This window comes from Astatotilapia calliptera, chromosome 19, assembly GCF_900246225.1.
Source record: "Astatotilapia calliptera chromosome 19, fAstCal1.2, whole genome shotgun sequence".
Lineage (NCBI taxonomy): Eukaryota > Metazoa > Chordata > Actinopteri > Cichliformes > Cichlidae > Astatotilapia > Astatotilapia calliptera.
In genome coordinates, this window is record NC_039320.1 from 1684392 (window position 1) to 1708440 (window position 24049).

At 41.7% G+C, this 24049-nt stretch overlaps 1 protein-coding gene across 1 annotated transcript in view; it reads left to right on the plus strand.

Moving 5' to 3' along the window:
• syne2b (spectrin repeat containing, nuclear envelope 2b) overlaps positions 1–24049 on the plus strand; it is a 150190-nt gene that overhangs the window by 56288 nt on the left and 69853 nt on the right. Inside the window, exons 55-64 of the mRNA XM_026152943.1 lie at positions 177–306; positions 463–633; positions 800–17626; positions 18268–18495; positions 18974–19129; positions 19473–19714; positions 19886–21953; positions 22409–22743; positions 23511–23655; positions 23759–23959. Coding sequence (XP_026008728.1) covers positions 177–306; positions 463–633; positions 800–17626; positions 18268–18495; positions 18974–19129; positions 19473–19714; positions 19886–21953; positions 22409–22743; positions 23511–23655; positions 23759–23959 — 20503 coding nt within the window. The remainder of the gene's footprint in view (positions 1–176; positions 307–462; positions 634–799; positions 17627–18267; positions 18496–18973; positions 19130–19472; positions 19715–19885; positions 21954–22408; positions 22744–23510; positions 23656–23758; positions 23960–24049) is intronic.

Below are 24049 nucleotides of genomic sequence, written 5' to 3' on the forward strand. Positions count from 1 at the left end.
ACAAAATTCACATGTATATAGATGCACACAGATGTATAATTATAGCACTAGAAAAACAAATACTTCTTTATCTTTTTTTTCATCCTGTAAAAATATGTTTTCTTTCTCATATATTATAGTCAGGTAACATGTTAAGTGCTGAGATTACAATAAATTGTTGTTCATTATATCCACAGTCTAAAAAATAGGCTGAGTGAGCATCAGGTTACCTGCTGCACAAACACAGCAACATGTCTCAGGGACTGTCTTCATGCTCTGCAAAAATGGAACTACAGCAAACCATCTGTGTCCCTTTCCTCTGTGCAGGTCTCTTTTCTTCTTATTTGAGTAACACGCTGATTTTATTACTGTTCCTAAATATTAATAATGGACATTAATATTTTGCCTGAGTACTGTATGTTTTCTTAATATCAGACATATGCTACAACCACTTTTAAATGTTTTTCCTTCTGATGTTAGCAGATGTTAGAGGAAGGTGAAACGTTGCAAGCCAGCCTACAGGAGGCACTTTCGCACCGACATTTTCTAATGGCCTGTCTGACATTGGACTTGCTTGAGAAACTAGAAAAAGAAGGCTCAGAAGCTCTCAGAGAAGCAGACACACTGAAAATTTCTCTAAGTCAGAGCCTAAAGGTATTTGTGCTAAATTATTTGGCCTTGAACATTTCATAAGAAAACTCGTAAACATCCATTGTTTGACACAACAAAGCAGTTTAATATCTAATATATTGCTGTATCTTAATTGGATTAAGGAAATATGTTTGTCATAATTAATGGCTTCTTAACCTCTCTATTCAAGGAACTTAATCAAAGAAGTAAACAAAAACTGCCTGACAACCAGTCGTCAGAGAACCTGCAGGAGACAAAGGCCTCTGTGGTGGCACCGCCACGAAAAAGCAAGCGCTCATCTGAGAAAAAAACAGTTTATCCTACTTCTGCTTCAACATCTGTGGTGATACAAAGCTATACTACTTCTCAAGAACCACAGACCAAAACTGTAAGGTTAGATATCACAGGTGAGCCTGTTACAAATGAGGCAAATAAGCCTGCTTCTGAGGAACCCACTGTGATGCACAAGGTCACTGAAACTCCTGCTGTTACTGAAGAAACTGAAATTGAACAGCTGTATGCTGAAAAAATAACCAAGGGTGAGGCAGAGAATAAGCAAAAGCCTAGTAGTGAGAAATCTCCAATGACTTGTAAGCAAACTAAAGTGGCTGTGGAAAAAAGTGAAATCATTCAAAAAGGTAAGAAGTCAAAGAGTTTTGAGGTCTCTCAGCTTGCAGAGCCAATGTTTCCACTGGAAAAAGTTGCTAGTGTGCAGTCAACAGAGACCAAAGGTGAATCAGACAAGTATAACGTAACATCAGAGTCAGCTGAAATACCTATGGAAAAATCTAGAATATTGCCTATGACGAGAAAATCAAAGAGCACAGAACTTTGCTTTGATCTTGGTGATATTGAGTTACCTCAGACTAGGGAAGATCCTCAAAGCAAAACTTCTTCTTTGGACTTTAATGGCGAGAACAAAGGTTTTGTTACTGAAAAGAAAAAACCTATACCTGCTGGGTCTTCAACTCAAACTCCAAATATGCCAGAAAAGATAGCTGAAATAACTGATACAGAAAAAGGCCAATTTTCATCAAGCACAGGAAAGTCAAAGGCTTTAATGAGTTCTCCAGAATTTCCTTCAGTGGCACAGACACAATCCAAGAAACAGCCTGAAAAGAAGACATCACCATCAGTTCCGGATGTTATCAAAGAACCAAGTGAAAAAGAAACTGAAAGTAAAAAGCCAGATTTACATGGAGTTATGGATAGTGGAAGAGCTGAAACTACTGATGAAAACTTGATAGAGGTTTCAATAATGGACATAAAGTCAGGGCATCCAAAGGTTTATCTTGGTCTTGCTAGCAAAGATCAGAATCCAACTACAATACAACATGAGAGTGATATATCATTCTTGCCTACGACAAAGCCAACTGAGACAAAGGAAGAGCCAGATAGTCAGAAATGTCCTTTATCTCCAGAGGATGCAACTGCAACAAAAGAAATTACTGCTTTCAATGAAGGAAAGCGTTCCCCATCCAAAAGAAAGTCAAAGAATCGTAAAGCTTCCTCCGAACTTATTAGTATGGATTTGCCTGAGACTTTCAAAGAACCTGAATCTGCGGGTTCCACCGTTAAAGCTAAAATTACCACTTTGGAAAGACCTGAAGCCCTCCAAACAAGGAAATCTTCTGAGAGTCTTGTAGAGTCCAAGAAAATAGAGAAAGAAACAGAAATGGAAAACGCAGCTTTAAATGTACAGGTGATTACTGAAAAAACTGAAACTGTTGCTGTAGAGTCAACTGAATTTTCACCAAGTCAAAGACAACCAGAGATTCCAAAGTTTTCTCCTGAGCTTGCAATCAAGGACCAGATTCCAACTACAAAGGAGCATGACAGTGAAACGCTGTCAGTCTCATCCACACAGCGCTCACCACCCAAAAGAAAGTCAAAGAGTCGTAAAGCTTCCTCCGAACTTATTAGTACAGATTTGCCTGAGATCTTGAAAGAACCTGAATCTGTGGGTTCCACCGTGGAAGCTAAGATTACCACTTTGGAAAAACCTGAAGCCCTCCAAACAAGGAAAACTTCAAAGAGTCTTGTAGAGTCTGAGGACACAGAGAAAGAAAGTGGAAGGGAAAAGATAGTCTTGCATTTACAGGTGATTACTAGAAAAACTGAAACTGTTGCTGTAGAGTCAACTGAACTTTCACCAAGTGAAAGAAAACCAGAGATTCCAAAGATTTCTCCTGAGCTTGCAATCAAGGACCAGATTCCAACTCAAACAGAACATGACAATGAGATTCTGTCAGTCTCCTCTACAGAGCAAGTTACTGCTGTTGTTTTGGAAGACATATCTCCCATACAAACTGGTGGAAAGTCAGATCCTGTTGAATTTTCCATAGCTCCTGAGTCACTTCTAACCATTGAAAGACAGCCTGATGCAGAAAATGAATATACTAAGAAAGAGCTCTATAGTGTGAAATCTAGCACACCTTCAGAGGTGGTCACTGTGCAGACTGAATATGCTATGGGGGAACTGACAAAGAAAGATGAAGAGACTGATAGTCAGAGATCTCCTGTATCTCCAGAGGTTTCCACAGCAACAACAAAAATTACTGCTATGAATAAAGGAAAGCTTTCACCACCCAAGAGAAAGTCAAAGAGTCGTAAAGCTTCCTCAGAACTTATTAGTACGGATTTGCCTGAGACTTTGAAAGAATCTGAATCTGTGGGTTCCACCGGGGAAGCTAAGATTACCACTTTGGAAAAACCTGAAGCCCTCCAACCAAAGAAAACTTCAGAGAGTCTTGTGGAGTCTGAGGACACAGAGAAAGAAAGTGGAAGGGAAAAGATAGCCTTGCATTTACAGGTGATTACTAGAAAAACTGAAACTGTTGCTGTAGAGTCAACTGAACTTTCACCAAGTGAAAGACAACCAGAGATTCCAAAGGTTTCTCATGAGCTTGCAATCAAGGACCAGATTCCAACTACAGAGGAGCATGACAGTGAAACGCTGTCAGTCTCATCCACACAGCGCTCACCAAACAAAAGAAAATCAAAGACTCGTAAAGCTTCCTCCGAACTTATTAGTACGGATTTGCCTGAGACCTTGAAAGAACCTGAATCTGTGGGTTCCACCAAGGAAGCTAAAATTACCACTTTGGAAAGACCTGAAGTCCCCCCAACCAGGAAATCTTCTGAGAGTCTTGTAGAGTCCAAGAAAATAGAGAAAGAAACAGAAATGGAAAACGCAGCTTTAAATGTACAGGTGATTACTGAAAAAACTGAAACTGTTGCTGTAGAGTCTACGGCATTTTCATCAAGTCAAAGACAACCAGAGATTCCAAAGGTTTCCCTTGAGCTTGCAATCAAGGACCAGATTCCAACTACAAAGGAGCATGACAGTGAAACGCTGTCAGTCTCATCCACACAGCGCTCACCACCCAAAAGAAAGTCAAAGAGTCGTAAAGCTTCCTCAGAACTTATTAGTATGGATTTGCCTGAGACCTTGAAAGAACCTGAATCTGTGGGTTCCACCAAGGAAGCTAAAATTACCACTTTGGAAAGACCTGAAGTCCCCCCAACCAGGAAATCTTCTGAGAGTCTTGTAGAGTCCAAGAAAATAGAGAAAGAAACAGAAATGGAAAATGCAGCTTTAAATGTACAGGTGATTACTGAAAAAACTGAAACTGTTGCTGTAGAGTCAGCTGAATTTTCACCAAGTGAAAGACAACCAGAGATTCCAAAGGTTTCTCTCGAGCTTGCAATCAAGGACCAGATTCCAACTACAGAGGAGCATGACAGTGAAACGCTGTCAGTCTCATCCACACAGCGCTCACCAAACAAAAGAAAATCAAAGACTCGTAAAGCTTCCTCCGAACTTATTAGTATGGATTTGCCTGAGACCTTGAAAGAACCTGAATCTGTGGGTTCCACCAAGGAAGCTAAAATTACCACTTTGGAAAGACCTGAAGTCCCCCCAACCAGGAAATCTTCTGAGAGTCTTGTAGAGTCCAAGAAAATAGAGAAAGAAACAGAAATGGAAAACGCAGCTTTAAATGTACAGGTGATTACTGAAAAAACTGAAACTGTTGCTGTAGAGTCTACGGCATTTTCATCAAGTCAAAGACAACCAGAGATTCCAAAGGTTTCCCTTGAGCTTGCAATCAAGGACCAGATTCCAACTACAAAGGAGCATGACAGTGAAACGCTGTCAGTCTCATCCACACAGCGCTCACCACCCAAAAGAAAGTCAAAGAGTCGTAAAGCTTCCTCGGAACTTATTAGTATGGATTTGCCTGAGACCTTGAAAGAACCTGAATCTGTGGGTTCCACCAAGGAAGCTAAAATTACCACTTTGGAAAGACCTGAAGTCCCCCCAACCAGGAAATCTTCTGAGAGTCTTGTAGAGTCCAAGAAAATAGAGAAAGAAACAGAAATGGAAAACGCAGCTTTAAATGTACAGGTGATTACTGAAAAAACTGAAACTGTTGCTGTAGAGTCAGCTGAATTTTCACCAAGTGAAAGACAACCAGAGATTCCAAAGGTTTCTCTCGAGCTTGCAATCAAGGACCAGATTCCAACTACAAAGGAGCATGACAGTGAAACGCTGTCAGTCTCATCTACACAGCGCTCACCACCCAAAAGAAAGTCAAAGAGTCGTAAAGCTTCCTCGGAACTTATTAGTATGGATTTGCCTGAGACCTTGAAAGAACCTGAATCTGTGGGTTCCACCGTTGAAGCTAAAATTACCACTTTGGAAAGACCTGAAGTCCCCCCAACCAGGAAATCTTCTGAGAGTCTTGTAGAGTCCAAGAAAATAGAGAAAGAAACAGAAATGGAAAATGCAGCTTTAAATGTACAGGTGAATACTGAAAAAACTGAAACTGTTGCTGTAGAGTCAACGGCATTTTCACCAAGTGAAAGACAACCAGAGATTCCAAAGGTTTCCCTTGAGCTTGCAATCAAGGACCAGATTCCAACTACAAAGGAGCATGACAGTGAAACGCTGTCAGTCTCATCCACACAGCACTCACCACCCAAAAGAAAGTCAAAGAGTCGTAAAGCTTCCTCGGAACTTATTAGTACGGATTTGCCTGAGACCTTGAAAGAACCTGAATCTGCGGGTTCCACCAAGGAAGCTAAAATTACCACTTTGGAAAGACCTGAAGTCCCCCCAACCAGGAAATCTTCTGAGAGTCTTATAGAGTCTGAGGACACAGAGAAAGAAAGTGGAAGGGAAAAGATAGTCTTCCATTTACAGGTGATTACTAGAAAAACTGAAACTGTTGCTGTAGAGTCAACTGAACTTTCACCAAGTGAAAGAAAACCAGAGATTCCAAAGATTTCTCCTGAGCTTGCAATCAAGGACCAGATTCCAACTCAAACAGAACATGACAATGAGATTCTGTCAGTCTCCTCTACAGACCAAGTTACTGCTGTTGTTTTGGAAGACATATCTCCCATACAAACTGGAGGAAAGTCAGATCCTGTTGAATTTTCCATAGCTCCTGAGTCACTTCTAACCATTGAAAGACAGCCTGATACAGAAAATGAATATACTAAGAAAGAGCTCTATAGTGTGAAATCTAGCACACCTTCAGAGGTGGTCACTGTGCAGACTGAATATGCTATGGGGGAACTGACAAAGAAAGATGAAGAGACTGATAGTCAGAGATCTCCTGTATCTCCAGAGGTTTCCACAGCAACAACAAAAATTACTGCTATGAATAAAGGAAAGCTTTCACCACCCAAGAGAAAGTCAAAGAGTCGTAAAGCTTCCTCAGAACTTATTAGTACGGATTTGCCTGAGACTTTGAAAGAATCTGAATCTGTGGGTTCCACCGGGGAAGCTAAGATTACCACTTTGGAAAAACCTGAAGCCCTCCAACCAAAGAAAACTTCAGAGAGTCTTGTGGAGTCTGAGGACACAGAGAAAGAAAGTGGAAGGGAAAAGATAGCCTTGCATTTACAGGTGATTACTAGAAAAACTGAAACTGTTGCTGTAGAGTCAACTGAACTTTCACCAAGTGAAAGACAACCAGAGATTCCAAAGGTTTCTCATGAGCTTGCAATCAAGGACCAGATTCCAACTACAAAGGAGCATGACAGTGAAACGCTGTCAGTCTCATCCACACAGCGCTCACCAACCAAAAGAAAATCAAAGACTCGTAAAGCTTCCTCCGAACTTATTAGTACGGATTTGCCTGAGACCGTGAAAGAACCTGAATCTGTGGGTTCCACCGTTGAAGCTAAGATTACCACTTTGGAAAAACCTGAAGCCCTCCAACCAAAGAAAACTTCAAAGAGTCTTGTGGAGTCTGAGGACACAGAGAAAGAAAGTGGAAGGGAAAAGATAGCCTTGCATTTACAGGTGATTACTAGAAAAACTGAAACTGTTGCTGTAGAGTCAACTGAACTTTCACCAAGTGAAAGACAACAAGAGATTCCAAAGGTTTCCCTTGAGCTTGCAATCAAGGACCAGATTCCAACTACAAAGGAGCACGACAGTGAAACGCTGTCAGTCTCATCCACACAGCACTCACCACCCAAAAGAAAGTCAAAGAGTCGTAAAGCTTCCTCAGAACTTATTAGTACGGATTTGCCTGAGACTTTGAAAGAATCTGAATCTGTGGGTTCCACCGTTGAAGCTAAGATTACCACTTTGGAAAAACCTGAAGCCCTCCAACCAAAGAAAACTTCAAAGAGTCTTGTGGAGTCTGAGGACACAGAGAAAGAAAGTGGAAGGGAAAAGATAGCCTTGCATTTACAGGTGATTACTAGAAAAACTGAAACTGTTGCTGTAGAGTCAACTGAACTTTCACCAAGTGAAAGACAACAAGAGATTCCAAAGGTTTCTCTCGAGCTTGCAATCAAGGACCAGATTCCAACTACAAAGGAGCATGACAGTGAAACGCTGTCAGTCTCATCCACACAGCGCTCACCACCCAAAAGAAAGTCAAAGAGTCGTAAAGCTTCCTCCGAACTTATTAGTATGGATTTGCCTGAGACCGTGAAAGAACCTGAATCTGTGGGTTCCACCGTTGAAGCTAAGATTACCACTTTGGAAAAACCTGAAGCCCTCCAAACAAGGAAAACTTCTGAGAGTCTTGTAGAGTCCAAGAAAATAGAGAAAGAAACAGAAATGGAAAATGCAGCTTTAAATGTACAGGTGATTACTGAAAAAACTGAAACTGTTGCTGTAGAGTCTACGGCATTTTCATCAAGTCAAAGACAACCAGAGATTCCAAAGGTTTCCCTTGAGCTTGCAATCAAGGACCAGATTCCAACTACAAAGGAGCATGACAGTGAAACGCTGTCAGTCTCATCCACACAGCGCTCACCAACCAAAAGAAAATCAAAGAGTCGTAAAGCTTCCTCGGAACTTATTAGTACGGATTTGCCTGAGACCCTGAAAGAACCTGAATCTGTGGGTTCCACCAAGGAAGCTAAAATTACCACTTTGGAAAAACCTGAAGTCCCCCCAACCAGGAAATCTTCTGAGAGTCTTGTAGAGTCCAAGAAAATAGAGAAAGAAACAGAAATGGAAAACGCAGCTTTAAATGTACAGGTGATTACTGAAAAAACTGAAACTGTTGCTGTAGAGTCTACGGCATTTTCACCAAGTCAAAGACAACCAGAGATTCCAAAGGTTTCTCCTGAGCTTGCAATCAAGGACCAGATTCCAACTACAAAGGAGCACGACAGTGAAATGCTGTCAGTCTCATCCACACAGCGCTCACCACCCAAAAGAAAGTCAAAGAGTCGTAAAGCTTCCTCCGAACTTATTAGTACAGATTTGCCTGAGATCTTGAAAGAACCTGAATCTGTGGGTTCCACCGTGGAAGCTAAGATTACCACTTTGGAAAAACCTGAAGCCCTCCAAACAAGGAAAACTTCAAAGAGTCTTGTGGAGTCTGAGGACACAGAGAAAGAAAGTGGAAGGGAAAAGATAGTCTTGCATTTACAGGTGATTACTAGAAAAACTGAAACTGTTGCTGTAGAGTCAACTGAACTTTCACCAAGTGAAAGAAAACCAGAGATTCCAAAGATTTCTCCTGAGCTTGCAATCAAGGACCAGATTCCAACTCAAACAGAACATGACAATGAGATTCTGTCAGTCTCCTCTACAGACCAAGTTACTGCTGTTGTTTTGGAAGACATATCTCCCATACAAACTGGAGGAAAGTCAGATCCTGTTGAATTTTCCATAGCTCCTGAGTCACTTCTAACCATTGAAAGACAGCCTGATACAGAAAATGAATATACTAAGAAAGAGCTCTATAGTGTGAAATCTAGCACACCTTCAGAGGTGGTCGCTGTGCAGACTGAATATGCTATGGGGGAACTGACAAAGAAAGATGAAGAGACTGATAGTCAGAGATCTCCTGTATCTCCAGAGGTTTCCACAGCAACAACAAAAATTACTGCTATGAATAAAGGAAAGCTTTCACCACCCAAGAGAAAGTCAAAGAGTCGTAAAGCTTCCTCCGAACTTATTAGTACGGATTTGCCTGAGACCTTGAAAGAACCTGAATCTGTGGGTTCCACCAAGGAAGCTAAAATTACCACTTTGGAAAAACCTGAAGCCCTCCAAACAAGAAAAACTTCAGAGAGTCTTGTGGAGTCTGAGGACACAGAGAAAGAAAGTGGAAGGGAAAAGATAGCCTTGCATTTAAAGGTGATTACTAGAAAAACTGAAACTGTTTCTGTAGAGTCAACTGAACTTTCACCAAGTGAAAGACAACCAGAGATTCCAAAGGTTTCTCATGAGCTTGCAAGCAAGGACCAGATTCCAACTACAAAGGAGCATGACAGTGAAACGCTGTCAGTCTCATCCACACAGTGCTCACCACCCAAAAGAAAGTCAAAGAGTCGTAAAGCTTCCTCGGAACTTATTAGTACGGATTTGCCTGAGACCCTGAAAGAACCTGAATCTGCGGGTTCTACCAAGGAAGCTAAAATTACCACTTTGGAAAGACCTGAAGTCCCCCCAACCAGGAAATCTTCTGAGAGTCTTGTAGAGTCCAAGAAAATAGAGAAAGAAACAGAAATGGAAAACACAACTTTAGATGTACAGGTGATTACTGAAAAAACTGAAACTGTTGCTGTAGAGTCAGCTGAATTTTCACCAAGTGAAAGACAACCAGAGATTCCAAAGGTTTCCCTTGAGCTTGCAATCAAGGACCAGATTCCAACTACAAAGAAGCATGACAGTGAAACGCTGTCAGTCTCATCCACACAGCGCTCACCAACCAAAAGAAAGTCAAAGAGTCGTAAAGCTTCCTCAGAACTTATTAGTACGGATTTGTCTGAGACCTTGAAAGAACCTGAATCTGTGGGTTCCACCAAGGAAGCTAAGATTACCACTTTGGAAAGACCTGAAGTCCCCCCAACCAGGAAATCTTCTGAGAGTCTTGTAGAGTCCAAGAAAATAGAGAAAGAAACAGAAATGGAAAATGCAGCTTTAAATGTACAGATAATTACTGAAAAAACTGAAACTGTTGCTGTAGAGTCTACGGCATTTTCACCAAGTGAAAGACAACCAGAGATTCCAAAGGTTTCCCTTGAGCTTGCAATCAAGGACCAGATTCCAACTACAAAGGAGCATGACAGTGAAACGCTGTCAGTCTCATCCACACAGCACTCACCACCCAAAAGAAAGTCAAAGAGTCGTAAAGCTTCCTCGGAACTTATTAGTACGGATTTGCCTGAGACCTTGAAAGAACCTGAATCTGTGGGTTCCACCAAGGAAGCTAAAATTACCACTTTGGAAAGACCTGAAGTCCCCCCAACCAGGAAATCTTCTGAGAGTCTTGTAGAGTCCAAGAAAATAGAGAAAGAAACAGAAATGGAAAACGCAGCTTTAAATGTACAGGTAATTACTGAAAAAACTGAAACTGTTGCTGTAGAGTCAACGGCATTTTCACCAAGTGAAAGACAACCAGAGATTCCAAAGGTTTCCCTTGAGCTTGCAATCAAGGACCAGATTCCAACTACAAAGGAGCGTGACAGTGAAACGCTGTCAGTCTCATCCACACAGCACTCACCACCCAAAAGAAAGTCAAAGAGTCGTAAAGCTTCCTCGGAACTTATTAGTACAGATTTGCCTGAGACCTTGAAAGAACCTGAATCTGCGGGTTCCACCAAGGAAGCTAAAATTACCACTTTGGAAAGACCTGAAGTCCCCCCAACCAGGAAATCTTCTGAGAGTCTTGTAGAGTCCAAGAAAATAGAGAAAGAAACAGAAATGGAAAACGCAGCTTTAAATGTACAGGTGATTACTGAAAAAACTGAAACTGTTTCTGTAGAGTCAACGGCATTTTCACCAAGTGAAAGAAAACCAGAGATTCCAAAGGTTTCCCTTGAGCTTGCAAGCAAGGACCAGATTCCAACTACAAAGGAGCATGACAGTGAAACGCTGTCAGTCTCATCCACACAGCACTCACCACCCAAAAGAAAGTCAAAGAGTCGTAAAGCTTCCTCCGAACTTATTAGTACAGATTTGCCTGAGACCTTGAAAGAACCTGAATCTGCGGGTTCCACCAAGGAAGCTAAAATTACCACTTTGGAAAGACCTGAAGTCCCCCCAACCAGGAAATCTTCTGAGAGTCTTGTAGAGTCCAAGAAAATAGAGAAAGAAACAGAAATGGAAAACGCAGCTTTAAATGTACAGGTGATTACTGAAAAAACTGAAACTGTTTCTGTAGAGTCAACGGCATTTTCACCAAGTGAAAGAAAACCAGAGATTCCAAAGGTTTCCCTTGAGCTTGCAAGCAAGGACCAGATTCCAACTACAAAGGAGCATGACAGTGAAACGCTGTCAGTCTCATCCACACAGCACTCACCACCCAAAAGAAAGTCAAAGAGTCGTAAAGCTTCCTCCGAACTTATTAGTACGGATTTGCCTGCGACTTTGAAAGAACCTGAATCTGTGGGTTCCACCGGGGAAGCTAAGATTACCACTTTGGAAAAACCTGAAGCCCCCCAAACAAGGAAAACTTCAAAGAGTCTTGTGGAGTCTGAGGACACAGAGAAAGAAAGTGGAAGGGAAAAGATAGCCTTGCATTTACAGGTGATTACTAGAAAAACTGAAACTGTAGAGTCAATTGAATTCTCACCAAGTGAAAGAAAACCAGAGATTCCAAAGGTTTCTCCTGATCTTGCAATCAAGGACCAGATTCCAACTCAAACAGAACATGACAATGAGATTCTGTCAGTCTCATCTACAGAGCAAGTTACTGCTGTAGTTTTGGAAGACGTATCTCCCATACAAACTGGAGGAAAGTCAGATGATGTTGAACTTTCCATTGCTTCTGATTCAGTCCCACCTATTGATAGACATCCAGATAGAGAAAATATGGATCAGAACCTTTCCCTGGAAAAACCTGAACTTCCTACATCAAAGAAGACGTCAGAGAGTCTATTGGAGTACAACGAAATGGAGAAAGAAATTGAAAAGGGAAAAGCACATTTAAGTTTGCAGACAGTCACTGTAACAACTGACAGTATTTCTATAGAATCAACTAAGTTTTCACCATGTGAAAGAAAGTCAGACAGTCCAAAAGTTTCTCTTCAGTCTGATAACAAGGCACCAGAATGCACAGCACCTCAATCTGATGCAAGAGATTCAGACACAGCGCCACAAATGCAGCCATGTCTTTCTTCTAGTTTTACAGATACAACAAATATTGCAGATTGTATTAACAAATTATGGAGTAACACAGAAGAAGTTCCGAAGAGGTATTTAGTTCTTGAGCTGCCTGATCGAACAGTCCCACAATTGTTTGAGACAAACCAATATCAGCCAGACACAAGAATTTCTGATAAGGAATCTATTACTTTTGCCATTGTTTCAATGGAGCAGCCTCATGAGACAGAGACAGATGTAACAGAAATAGCCCCATCTAAGCTAAATGAGACTATGAGTCAGCAAACAGTCTCAGAGAACTTACAAATACAACCTGAAGTCAACATCCAACATGACGATGGGCAAAATATTTTAGGCATCAAGGTTCAAAAGTCTCTTGAAGATGAAGCATTCAAAGCTGAAGAAATGAGTATAAAGACAAGAATACACACATCTGAAAATATTACTGTCTCAGTGCACAATGACCCCCAGATGCACATGGAGCACTTGACTGTACAGTGTGAGACCACACCACAAAGCAACGTTGAGACAACCAGTGTAGAACTGCAAGTAAGCAGTGCTGAAGGGAATGATATTAAGGCTGACCAAGGCTCTAGTCAGCCTACTGCAATTGTTTTCACCTCAGAAAAACATGTGCCCATGAGCCCAGATGACAAGTCTGTTACAGGGGATAAAATCCAAGTGGAGACTAAAGTGCTTAGTTTGGACTATGAAATACCAACCAGCCATAAAACCGCAGTTGTGGTTCACCCAGAGGAAGCTACAGTCAGAGTACAGATGCAACAAATCAGCATTGAAATGCAAGATAATGTGGAGATGTCTGCCTCTTCTCGACCTGCACTTCTGCAGGCAAGTGAACAAGAGAGAGTATCTGCAGAAATAAGCTTATCTGAGCAAGACACTATAAAATCAGAAATGGTGATTGAGCTAGAGATCTTGAAAACCACACAGGATAGCAAAGGGGAGCTGAAGAACTACAACTTAAAAGAGGAGGTCTCTAAAAAAGATGTACTTGATTTACCCAAAAGCTTGGATGAAAAGGAAATATTGGGGGACTCTCAAGTGCGAGTTTTACAGCTTGATATACCTACGAGTCATGAAGAACAGGAAAAGACATTTGTCATGACAGCAGCAGTACCAATGGCAGATACAGCTCAATCAAGTATGCAGTGGGAACAAAAAGAGACTGCAATTCAGGTTAACCCTGAGGAGGCTACACTCATAGTCAAGGTACAACAAATCAGCACAGAAACGCCAAAGGATGTGGCTCAGAGTGACTCTACTCAAACTGTTCTGCTGCAGCCAGTTGAAACAGAGACAATATCTGCAGAAATAAGCTTATTTAAGGAAGACACTGTAAAACCACAAACGGCAATTGAGTTAGAGATCCTGGGAACCACACAGAAACCAGAGGAGCTGAAGGATTACGACTTAAAAGAGGTCTCCAAAACAGATGTACCTGATGTATCCCACACTTTGGATGAAAAACTGGTTACAGGAGAGAAAAACCTTGTTGAGCCTCAAGTGCGAGTTTTACAAATAGATATACCAACCAGTAATGAAGAACAGAAACAGACGTTTGTCATGACAGCAGCCGAACCAAAGATAGATACAGCTCAATCAAGTTTGCAGTGTGAAGGAGTTCATGTACCGTCTGAGGAGGCTGAAGTTATAGTCAAAGTGCAACCAATCACCTTGGACACACAAAAGTATCTGGATCAAAGTAATTCCTCTCAAAATGCACTCCTGCAAAGTGAAGCAGGGGCAATGTCTGCAGAAATAAACATATCCAAACAAGATACTGTAAAACCAGAAAAACTGACTGAGCAGGAGCTCCTGAAAAACACACAGGACAGACCTATGATAACTAAGGAAACTGGGGTCCAAAAAGAGCGCTCTGAACTGTCAATACATAGAGGGAATGATATACCCATGAGCCTGGATGAAAAAGCAGAAAAAGTCCAAGTGGAGCCTGATGTTGTTTTACCAGCCAGCCATGAGGAGCATGAAAGATCATTTGTCTCGAAAGCAGATGTGCCAAGAACAGATATAAGTATCCAGTCTGAACATTCTCAAGTAAACAAAGATTTGACTTCAGCTGATGTTCAACCTGAACAAGAAATTAGCTTTACAATAAAGGTGCAGCAAATGAAGACTAAAATGCCAGTGGATCTCGTGGCTCAGTGTGAATCTACTCAAGCTGCACTTTTTCAGCCAGGTGAAGCAAAGAAAACACAATCTGCAGAAATAAGCTTACCTGAACAAGACACTGCAGAACCACAAACAATGATTGCACTAGAGACCTTGAAAACTGCTAGATCAGTGGAGGTGAAGGATTACAACATGAAACAGGATGTCCCCACAAAAGATGTGCTTGATTCACTCAAAAACTTGGATGAAAAATCAGTTGCAATAAAGCAAATTCAAGTGGAGCCTCAAGTGAAAGTTTTACAGCTGGATATACCAATCAGTCAAAAAGAACAGGAAAAGATATTTGTGAAGACATCAGCAGAACCAAAACCAGATACAGCTCATTTAAGTATCCAGCGTGAAAGGGAAAGGGAGCTGGGAAATAAAGATGATACTTCAGCTGAGGTTACACAGGAGACTGAATATATAATCAAAGTGCAACAAATCACCACTGATAGACAAGGGGATGTGACTCAGAGCGACTCAGGTCCACCAGCTGAAGTAGGGATAGCTTCTGCAGAAATAAACTTATCAATGCAAGAAACTGTAAAACTAGAACCAGTGACTGAGCAAGAGCTCTTGAAAACCACAAAGCATAGATCTACTGTGACTAAGGGACTTGTGATCCAAGGTGAGCAGCCCAAACCAAATGAACTGGATGACATACCCATGAGCCTGGATGACAAGACGATTACAAAAGAGAAAGTCCAGGGGGAGCCTGAGGTCCTTGTTTCACCAACCAGCCAGGAGGAGGATAAAAGAACATTTGTTGTGGTAACAGATGTACCCAGAGCAGATGTAGCTCATTCAAGTATCCAGTCTGAAATCATTGCAGTAAACAAAGATTTGACTGCCGCTGAAGTTCAACCTGAGGAAGCTGCTAGACCAGAAGATGTGGCGCAGAGCGATTCCACTCAACCTTCTCTGCTGCAGACACGTGAACCAGAGACAGTCTCTGCAGAAATTTGCTTATCTGAAAAACATGTTGTAAAACCAGAACTGGTGACTGAGCAAGAGCTCTTGAAGACCACAGACAGCAGAACAGACATGTCTCAAATAAATATCGAATGTGATTCAGAACTTGAAAAGAAAGATGTGAGTCCAGCTGATGCTCACCCTGGGGAGGCAACAGTTGGAATGGAGGTGCAACAAATCAGCACTGAAACACAAGAAGATGTAGCTCTGGTGGACTCAACTCAACCTGCAGTGCTGCCGCCAAGAAAAATAGCATCTGCAGAAATTAGCTTACCTGAGGGAGAAGCTGTACAATCAGAAACAGTAACTGAGCAAGAACTCATGAAAACTACACAGTTCTCCACAAATGTTGTGCTTGATTCACCAAAAAGTGTGGACAAACTATCAGTCACAGCAGAGAAAATCCAGGCAGAACCTCAAGTGTGTATTTTACAACTCAATATGTCAACCAGCGACAAGGAGCATGAAAGAACGTTAGTCATGACAGCAGCAGCATCAAGAACAGATACGGGTCAAACGATATTTCACGGTGAAATAGAAAAAGAACAGAAAGACAAAACAGCTGAGGTTCATCCTGAGGAGGCAGCAGTTAGAATGGAGGAGCAACAAATCATTACTGAAAGACAAGAGGATGTTCAGTTTGACTCTGTTCAACCTGGACTGCTGGAAAACGAAGCAGTAAGTTCTACAAAAATAATTGTATCTGAGCCACACAATGTAAAATCAGAAATAGTGTCTAAGCAAGAAATCTTGAAAACCACACAAGATAGACCTATGGTGACTAAGGACCTTGTGGTCCAAGCAGAGCCCTCTGAAGCTTCAGTCACAGTGAAGGAGAAACAAATTAGCGCTGAAAGACCAAAAATTGCAGCTCAGAGTGACTCCACTCAAACTACACTGGAGCAATCAAGTGAAGCAGAGACAACATCTGCACAAATACGCTTACCTGAGCAAGACATTGTAAAACAAGAAACACTGATTGAGCTAAAGATCTTGGAAATCGCACAGGGCAGACCTACAGGGATTAAGAAACTTGGTGTCAAAGAAGGCTCTTCTAAATTGTTAATGCATGGAGTGGGTGATGCACCCAAGAGCCTAAGTGGCAAGTCTGTTACAGTAGACGAAACCCAGATTGAGCCTGAGGTGCTTGTTTTACAAGTAGAAGTACCAACAAGTCGTCATGAGCATGAACAGACATCTTTCATGATAGAAAAAAGTGACTCCGCTCAGCCTGCTCTGCTAGAGCCAGAGGTCAGTGGAGAGCTCTTGAAAACCACAGAAGACAAACCTATTGTGACTAAGGAATTTGTCCAAGACAAGCACCCTAAAGTATTAACACATGGAGTGGAAGACGTACCCACAAGCCTGGATGTCAAATTTGTTAAAATGAAGAAAATTCAGATGGACCCTGAGGTGCTTGTAATACCAGCAGTTCGAGAAGAGCATGTGTCAAGAACAGATACATCTCGATCAAGTATCCAGTGTGAAAGTTCAGAAGAACACAGAGATACGAGTGCAGCTGAGGTTCTTCCTAAAGAGGCTGAAGTTAAAACCAGAGTAGTAGAAGTCCAACAATTTAGGACTGAAATGAAGGAAGGTGTAGCTCAGGCTGACACAGCTCAATCTGTACTGATACATGCAGGTGAAACAGAGTCAACATGTGTAGAAATAAGTTTATCTGAACGAGACACTGTAAAACCAGAAACTCTTAATAAGTTGAAGTTCTTGAATACCACAGAGGAGAGACCAAAGGACGTCAATCTGCGAGAGGAGTTTGTAACTAAAGATGTACTTGATGCACCTAAAGGCCAGCATGAAGTGTCTGTTACAGTGGAAAAACTCAGCATGGGGTCTAGCGTACCCACTCTACAGCCAAATATACCGGCCACCATAACCACATCTGTTGTGATAGCAACAAGTGCAAGGACTGACAGTGATCAAACAACTACGAAGTCTGAAAAAATAACACAAACCCAAGAGCTTAGGTCTCTTGAAGCAGAGAAAGAAAAGCCTGCATCTGAGATGAATAAAGCAGATGCTCCAAAAAGCTTTACCAAACTCCTGTCAGAACCAGTTGTGTATCCTAAAGTCCAAACAGATGCAACAAATAGGAAAGAAGAAGAAGAGAAGCAGAAGAAGAAAATTCAAGAAAAGGAAAAAGAAAGAAGCACCAGTGTAGAACTGCCATTCAGCATAAGCACAACAACCACCATCACTACCATGGAGGCCACTGGAACAAGGCTTAAGAAACTGCCACAGGTATGTTATGATGACCTATTTTTCTATGATAAAGTGCAATTATGTTAACCCTGCATCATATATAGACTAATGCATAGCCTACATGTAAAACATGAACTTGTCTACCAAAGCCAGTCCAGAAAAGCCTTCAATCTTGCAAAGGGAACTTCTTGATTGCTAAAAGAAGTTGCATTATGCAGAGGTCTTTCAAAAAACAAATGTAATTTCTCAATTGGTGTATGATTTCACTTCTTCAGCGTTAATGGCCTCACCTGTTAGTCAAGTCTTATTTAATACAACTTAATGTTTTTGTAAAATTTGGTCACAAAGAGCAGCGGTCCGCAACCTTTTTTGCGCCATGGACCGGTTTATGTCTGACAATATTTTCACGGACCGGCCTTTACGTTGTCGCGAATTAATCCAACAAAATAAAACTGGTACCAAAAAAAAAGAAGTAGATTTATTCATAACACACTGGAAAAGACCTAGGGAAGCCAGCGATAAAAACCAATAAAAACCCTGAAAACCATAAATTTCACACCCGAACCTCAACTATCATGGCCCGGTACCAAGCGACTCCGGTCCGTGACCCGGGGATTGGGGACCGCTGACATGGAGTGTATATATATGTGCATTAATACCTAGTTTCATGTCCACTATAGGAGCAAGTATTCAGTACTGACACATCACTGCAGGTGGTTCAGATATCATCAGGTGATACTGTACTGGGTGAAGAACCCCATTTGAAAGGACTGACCCCTCAAGAAAACAAAATAGACGCAAATGACATGGAAACTGAGAGAACAGTACTGGAGTCACCAGGAGAAACATCCATTTTGACAGTGATACAGCTACTCAAAGACATGGGACCCAGCAGTCAACTCATTGAGGTAAAATAAATATTATCTGTCATTGGCTCTGTGTTTGTTTTTGAACCAAGAAAGTCACAGAAGTTCCAAATGGTCACTTTCTATATGTAGGATTAAAATACAGAATAATCTTTCAAATAAAGCGGTGATGAACATGTACTATCATAATTACTGGCTGAAATGTAGATCATAATTCTTAGTTATTTTGACTCTTTTTTAATCCTCTTTCACATCAGTTCAGTTCAATCCAGTTTTAGATATATGAAGTAAACTCAAGAAAAACCTCAAAGCAGAGTTTGCAAAGGTTGTTTGTGAGACCTTTGAGGCAATTTATATGGTCAAGACATATCTTACTCTGTAGAGAGGATCATAACAATTCCTCCCTCAAACTGTTTTTTTCTGATATATATTTTCATATAGGCCCTAAATTAAACAACAAAACCAAAGCTTGTGCCTTAACAAATCCTGTTCTGCATCTGACGTGTCTTTCTGTCTGAAGGGTAAACCACTTGAGGATGCTCCAGAGGTTCTGATTTCATCTACCAGTAGCATGGACAGTCATCTAAGTAGGGTTATATCTAAACTCCTGAACTGCAAGAACCGCTCAGCTGAGCTGAGCCCAACAGCCATGGCCCAGCAGGTGGAGGAGGCTCAGGTGAGATTATGCAGCATGAATCACTAGAAAAACATCCATGGTGCTAAAGTGCCTCCTTATTATTATTATTATTATTATTATTATTATTATTATTATTATTATTATTATTATTATTAACAACAACAACAACAACAACAACAACAACAACAATAATAAGAATAAGAATATTTTTTAAAAATCATGATAATTGTAATAATAAAACATTTTACAGAGCATTTTCACAGTAGGCCCTTGTGTTCGCAATTCAAATAACAATGAACCTGAGTTCACAGAAGGTCAGATAAGCTCATTCTGAATTTAAAATTCAGCCTTTGTGTGTCTCACTCTTGCCTGCTGCATACAGGAGTGCAGAGAGGCTGCCCTGGCCCAGGTAGCATTGCTCTCTCAGTTGAGAGGGGCTGTTGCTGAGAATAGGGACACTCTGGAGCATCTGGAGGACCAGTGGAGCAGTGCTGCCCAGGATGCAGCTAATATTATCCAGAGTAAGGAGGCTCAGCTGCAGATGGTCACTGATTATTGCCAGCACATCCAAACAGCTAAGAATGCGGTGGACAAAGCAACCGCAGAACTGGACGCTCTTCAAACGTGAGTTGCCATCCGATGGTTTCATTTTAGTCTTTAATACTTGTATTTTAAGATATTTTAACACTTTTTATTTCACACATTGTCATCTTCCTTTGTCTGTAAAACTAACTGATAAGCCCCTAAAATCTTTTACAATTTGTTGCGGCAAACTTTTTGTTGTTTTTCTTTCAGATCCCCTCAGGAGAGCAGCTCCAAGGAGGCAGAGCGACTAGGCTCCTTACAAAGAAGTATGGAGGAGAACAGAACAGCACTTGGAGAGCTGCTTGTGACCCATAGCAAATTGTGCCCCCACCTTACCCGGTATGAGCGAGCAATTGCAGAGACTGAGCAGAAGAACCTACAAGAGAGGTGGAGAGTTCTGGAAAGAACTGTGGAGAGTATGCTTCATCACACACATGCCCGTTCTCACAAGACCAGCAACCTCCTGTCAGAGTTATCAGATTTGCAGGAACACTTGGAAGTGATCATTAAAGACCTTGAAGCCAAGTTTCCATCAGTTACTCAGTGGAACTGCAAGAAGGCTCGACAGCTGATGGAGGCAAACGCTGAGGTTAAAGCAGCCCAGCAGAAGTACCTCCATTTACAACAGCTGTCAGAGCTGTTGCTATTTAGCCCACAGTGGGAGATGGAAACAAAGGAGATCCATCAGGGACTCCAGAGAGTTAAGGACAAAATTTCTCATACAGAGGAACTTTTGGCTGCCCAAACCCTGAACAGCAACAGCCCTATCATGGAGAAAATTGTCATAGTGATGAGGGAAGGCCTGGCCTGGGCCAGGCAGACAGAGAGTGATATTGAGGGCAGGAAAAAGAGAGTAGCTCTTCTCCCCGAGGAAGTTCACCGGCAGCTCAGGGATCTGAAGAAGCTGCAATCTGAGGTGATGGCCAAACAAGGTCAGCTGGAGTCACTGGCGGAGGAAATGACTGAGCTCCTTCCACAGCTGGACCAGGTTGAAGAGGTGCCTATGGTGCAGAGTCTTCTGAAATGTCTTGAAGAACTCTCAAAGTCCACCAATGAGAAGCTGTCCAAAGCTGTGAAAGAAGTGGAATCAGGACTACAGACCAGAGAAAAGCTATCTGAACAGATTGCCGATCTAGACTCCTGGGTTGTGGCTCATCTGCAAAGAGAAGCATCCCGGGGTCCAGACAGTGAGCTCAGGAGCCCTGCTGAACTTGATCGCAGAACCCGCCAAATCCAAGAAACCCTGGATGAGGCTGAGAAGCAGGAAGCAGTCTGTGAGGCTCTTTTTATTAAGAGCAAAGATATCACTTCTGAATTCAGTGTCACAGAGAACTGTCAGCTTTTTGACAAGCTTACCAACCTCCAGGAGAATATCAGAACCATTAGCAGCCAAGAAAAAAATAACAAGAAGGAGCTGAATGAACTCACCCAGACTTTAGATTCAAACAAGAAAAAACTTGTCACTGTTGAAAACAGTCTAAGGCAGATGTTGGTGGATCTAAGCAGACACAGGTTCCCCATTACAAGAGAGTCCCTGCAAGCTTTAGAGCCTTTCAAGCACATGATTTTGGAACACAAGTCGCAAGTTGACCTCCTGCAACCCTGGATTCCCAATGAGAAGACAAAAGAATTGAACTCTGTCATCTCTGAGCTGCACAGCAAAATGTGTGCCCTAGAAATGAAAGCCAGGGACCAAGAGAGGTACCTAAACATGAGGCAATGCGTCGAGGATCTCAGGGAAAGCATTCAGGAACAGGTGCACCAGACAAAAGAAGATGGCAATGACACAGACGAGAAGTACAGAATCTGTCAGAACCTTCTTATCCAGTTTCATCTGATGAAGGGATTGTGTGAAGAGGCTCGCTCAAAACTACACACAATCTCTGCTGACCTCTACCCTTCACAGCTGACTGCAGAGCAACAAAGGCTTAAGCAAAATGAGGAGAGTCTTAGCACCTTGGAGATGACACTCTATAACAACCTCAGCATCATTGAGTGGAACCTGCTGATGGACCTGGACCTGGAATCAGAGAGGAAAGCCACTAAGGCCTTCCTCTTAAAGACCCAGAAAGAGTTTGAGAAACTTCCCACGTTGGAGCCAAATGACACAGCAATTAACAGAGAATATGAGAGAGTGGTGTCTCTGACAAAGACTGCGGAGTCAAGAATGAGAGCACTGGGGGTGCTGGAGCAAAAGAAGGGAAAGAAAAAAAGAAGTGGATCTCAAGACTTGATGGACTTGAAGAATGCAGTCCTCGGTCAATGTGAATCCCACATGGCAAGTAGTGTTGAGTATTTCTCAATTTGTTTTTGCAGTATTTTTTTTAATTGCTTTGTAATAAGCTTAGCCAATCAGAGTGAAGCATATGTTATATTACTATGCAATACAGCTGAATTAAGCCTCCACAATAGTTAGATTTGTTCAATTGTGTCTTTATGTGCCAGTAGGTATAAATATAAAATAACAATTTCAAACTTAGAGAGCATCAGCAATACTACACCATATTTGGTAGAGCAGTATGGAGCAAACACCCTTTCAGTCTTGTCATTTTGAATATAGTCTATACAAACAATGTGTTCTTTTTCACAGTTTTAAAGTTCAGTTTGATAGAACAAACCACAAAAGCAAAATACAAAGCAAAGGAATTACGCAGATGGTTTAAAAAAAATCTACACTATGGAGTGAACCTGCCAATCTGAAAAAATGTGTTGTTTGTTTTCCTATTGTTTTAGGAGAACATCACTCAGGCCAGGGAGTCACTGAGAAGCTACACCTGTTCTGTTAAACAGGCTGTACAGTTCCTGAGGGATATTGAGGTGTCTATGCTGCCACCTCAGGGCTCTGCTGGGGTCTGCGGTGACAGAGTCGAGGAGACCCAGCAGGCTTTGGCCTCACTCCAGCAGCAATTTCAAATTCATGTAGAACAGCTCCAAGACCAGACTGCTCTGCATCCATACCTGTCCCCACTGAAGGTGGAGCAGCTCCAAGAGAGTATTCTGAGCCAACTCCTGGTGATGATGTCCACTCTCCAGGCAAAGGGCCATGTGAAGTTGGAGTGTCTCAGCAGGTACTCAGCTAAGTCCTAAAAGTCAGATTTATCTTCCTGAAAAGCTTTTTTTGGTAGAAGTGTGTGATTGCACATGCAAAGATAAAACAAAGAAATAATGATAGTTATCTTTCTTCTTATTAGTTTTGCTAAAATGCCAAATACTTTTGGTTTCATCTGACCACGGCACTTTCTCCCAAGCACTCTCTGATCGTTTAGCTGTTCACTGGCAAACTTAAGACAGACCTGTGCGTGTGGCTTCTTGAGCAAGGGGACCTTGCAGGTGCCACAAGATTTCAGTCCATTACAGTGTAACGGGTTACCAGTGGTGTTCTTGGTGACTGGTCCATCTGCTTTCAGATCGTTAACAAGCTCCTTCCCTTTAGTTTTGAGCTTATCCACCCTCCTTCTCATGATCATCCTCATTTCACGAGACAAGATGTTGCACGGAGCTCCAGACTGAGGGACACTGATGATCATTTATATTTCTTCCATTTACGAATGATCACACCAACAGTTGTCAACTTCTTCCTGTTCACCCATTGAGCTAAACTGGTGCCCACAAGTAACAGTTATTTATCAAAAAAAAAACAAACTTCATTGGAAATATTTGTTTTTCTTGTTTAGCTATTTAGCATGTTTCAAACACCATTTTACTACATTTACTAAACAGTCATTGCACGATAGAAACTACAAGACCTGCAAATGGCATTAAGCTGCAGAGCCTTTGTGAATGTGAGCCCTTATTTTAAATCTGACACTACAAGATCAACATATTTGTCTTTCAGGTGTGCAGAGCAGCACAGAAATTACATCAAGTGCAAAGAAGAAATCATGCAGAGCGTGAAGAGTACAGCAAACAGACTCTTACAGCTCATCACTCAGAAGGTCACCTGTCTCACTGACTGCACTGACCAGGAGGCAAATCTTAGAGTGAGTATAAACCTCCTCTGAAAAAACGTTAATGCTTTTGTGGATAAAAGTTGAAAATTTCCACACAGAAACAGAATTCATTTTTACTGATACCCCTAATCAGGCACTTGCAGAGGAGATGGAGGCCCTCCTGAGACGTCTGGAAGAGCTGCAGGAGTGGTGTTCAGAGCAGGGCTGTCGCGGAAGCAGGGAGACCGCCATGACTTGTATCTGGAGATGGGTATTAAGACTACGTCACTGCACACAGGAGCTGACAACTCGTAGCAAACAGAGAATCAGAGAATGGAGTGATATCTCAGACAGCGTAAGTTTACATCGACATGTGTTTTGAGCATTTTTGAGCATGCTTAGCTAACCCTAATTATAAATGGCCAATTTTGTTGGGTTCTTCCTC